At 66.1% G+C, this 1,539-nt stretch overlaps 1 protein-coding gene across 1 annotated transcript in view; it reads left to right on the top strand.

The window, feature by feature from the left end:
- Positions 1-1,034: 1,034 nt before the first annotated feature.
- The window catches only part of RAMP2 (receptor activity modifying protein 2), a gene marked incomplete at its 3' end in the record, with an annotated part of 2,268 nt that continues 1,763 nt past the window's right edge, over positions 1,035-1,539 (top strand). The window contains exon 1 of the mRNA XM_029964460.1: positions 1,035-1,233. Within this exon, the coding sequence (XP_029820320.1) occupies positions 1,173-1,233 (61 nt within the window). The remainder of the gene's footprint in view (positions 1,234-1,539) is intronic.

A 1,539-nucleotide genomic window follows, 5' to 3' on the forward strand; every position in this document is an offset into this window, starting at 1 on the left:
GGGCCGTGCTGAGATCATTGGGTGTCTCCCTGGCAGAGGCTCCTGCCACCCAGCCGGAGGCTCTGCTGGCTCCACCAAAGAGTGGAACTGGGGGGCTCCAGCCCTATGGCCACTGGAGTGCCGGGGATAGCTTCCAGATGTGACCACTCATCTGCAGAAGGTCCCGTGGTGCCCTGGAGTGATGGCTGCTGTGGCCTGGGGGGCATCAGACAGCTCCCCAGAACCTCTGCTGGGGAGCTAAAGACTGGACTAATCTTCTTTCCACAGCAGGCAGGGTCCCTCTGAGCTGTGCTTCACTGCAATCCAGTCCCCACTCTGCACGTCTACAGATGGCTGTTAAAGGGGAGGCTTTGAGCTGTACTCTGCCCCTGGCCAGGGGTGAAACGAGCTCACCTGGCCTCAGCCTGGTCCTATGAGGGAATGCTGCGGACCCATGGGCTGGGGTCACCCTCAGTTGGGGGACATGGGCCCCTGGGCGGGATCTGCTCCAGGAATAGGGGGCTCCAGCAGAGTTGGGCAGGCACCGGGCTGGGCGGTGCAGGAGGAAGGCGTTGGGGCCAAGGACTGTCAGGGTCGGCCAAGTCTCTGCCCTCTCCCCACCTCCTCGGCCTCGTGCCTGTGGGCAGGTCACGTCATCACCCTTCCCTCCTCGGCCGCGGGCCTGGGCAGGGGCTGGAGCTGCCCCAGCTGTGCCGCCCGTGGGGCAGATGTTGGGGCCATTGGTCCCCCAGCCTCCCCCATCCCTGGGCGGCAGCGCCCGTCTGGGGACATTGTGCTTCCCCGTCCACTCCCCCCGCTGCTGGGCTGCCTGCCCTCCACGCAGGAGACGAGGGATTTCACAACCCAGCCCAGACAGGATTAAAGAGAAATACACAAGTAAACAAATCGCAGCCTCGTAAGGCTGGACGTGCCGTGCGGGGAGCAGAGCCTCCGGGCCAGCGGGTGAGGCACGGGTGTCGCGGGTGCTGGGGCGCCGGAGCAATGCCCGCGGGGGCCGGCACCGCGCGGCACGGCGGAGTCCCGCCGGCAGAGCCGCTTCAGAGCAGCGCTGAGCAATCTCATTTTTCACACGTCTCCTGTAGTCAAACTGCCCCTGTCAGAGGAAAGGAGTTGCTTCCTGTTATTTCCATTGAAATCCTTGTCCCGGTCGTTAGCCGGCAGGCTTTGGCAGGATGGCACCGCTCGCACACACAAGCTCCGGCCACCTCTCCCAAGGGCTCCTGCTGCTCTGGGGTAAGTGCGCGGGGGGCGGCCCCGGGGGCTCTGCACCTCGCACCACCCCGCATGTGGCCGCCCTCCCACTCGCGGGGCCCAGGGTCGGGGTCTCGGCTCAGCCTGACCCACCACCTACCCCGGCATGGGACCAGCCTGAGGGTGGCTGGGACAGCCACCGACAGCCTGGCCAGGGGTCAGTGGCAGGTGGGTGCTGGGGGCAGCCCCCACCACGCTCATCCCCAATCTAGCAGGGAGCCCTGCAAAGCCCCGAGCTGCAACAGGAGCCGCAGCACCACAGGCAGAGGGGCTGGATGGGACCATTGG

The sequence above is a fragment of the Manacus vitellinus genome, unplaced genomic scaffold (assembly GCF_001715985.3).
Source record: "Manacus vitellinus isolate BGI_N305 unplaced genomic scaffold, ASM171598v3 scaffold_72_pilon, whole genome shotgun sequence".
NCBI classification, from domain to species: domain Eukaryota; kingdom Metazoa; phylum Chordata; class Aves; order Passeriformes; family Pipridae; genus Manacus; species Manacus vitellinus.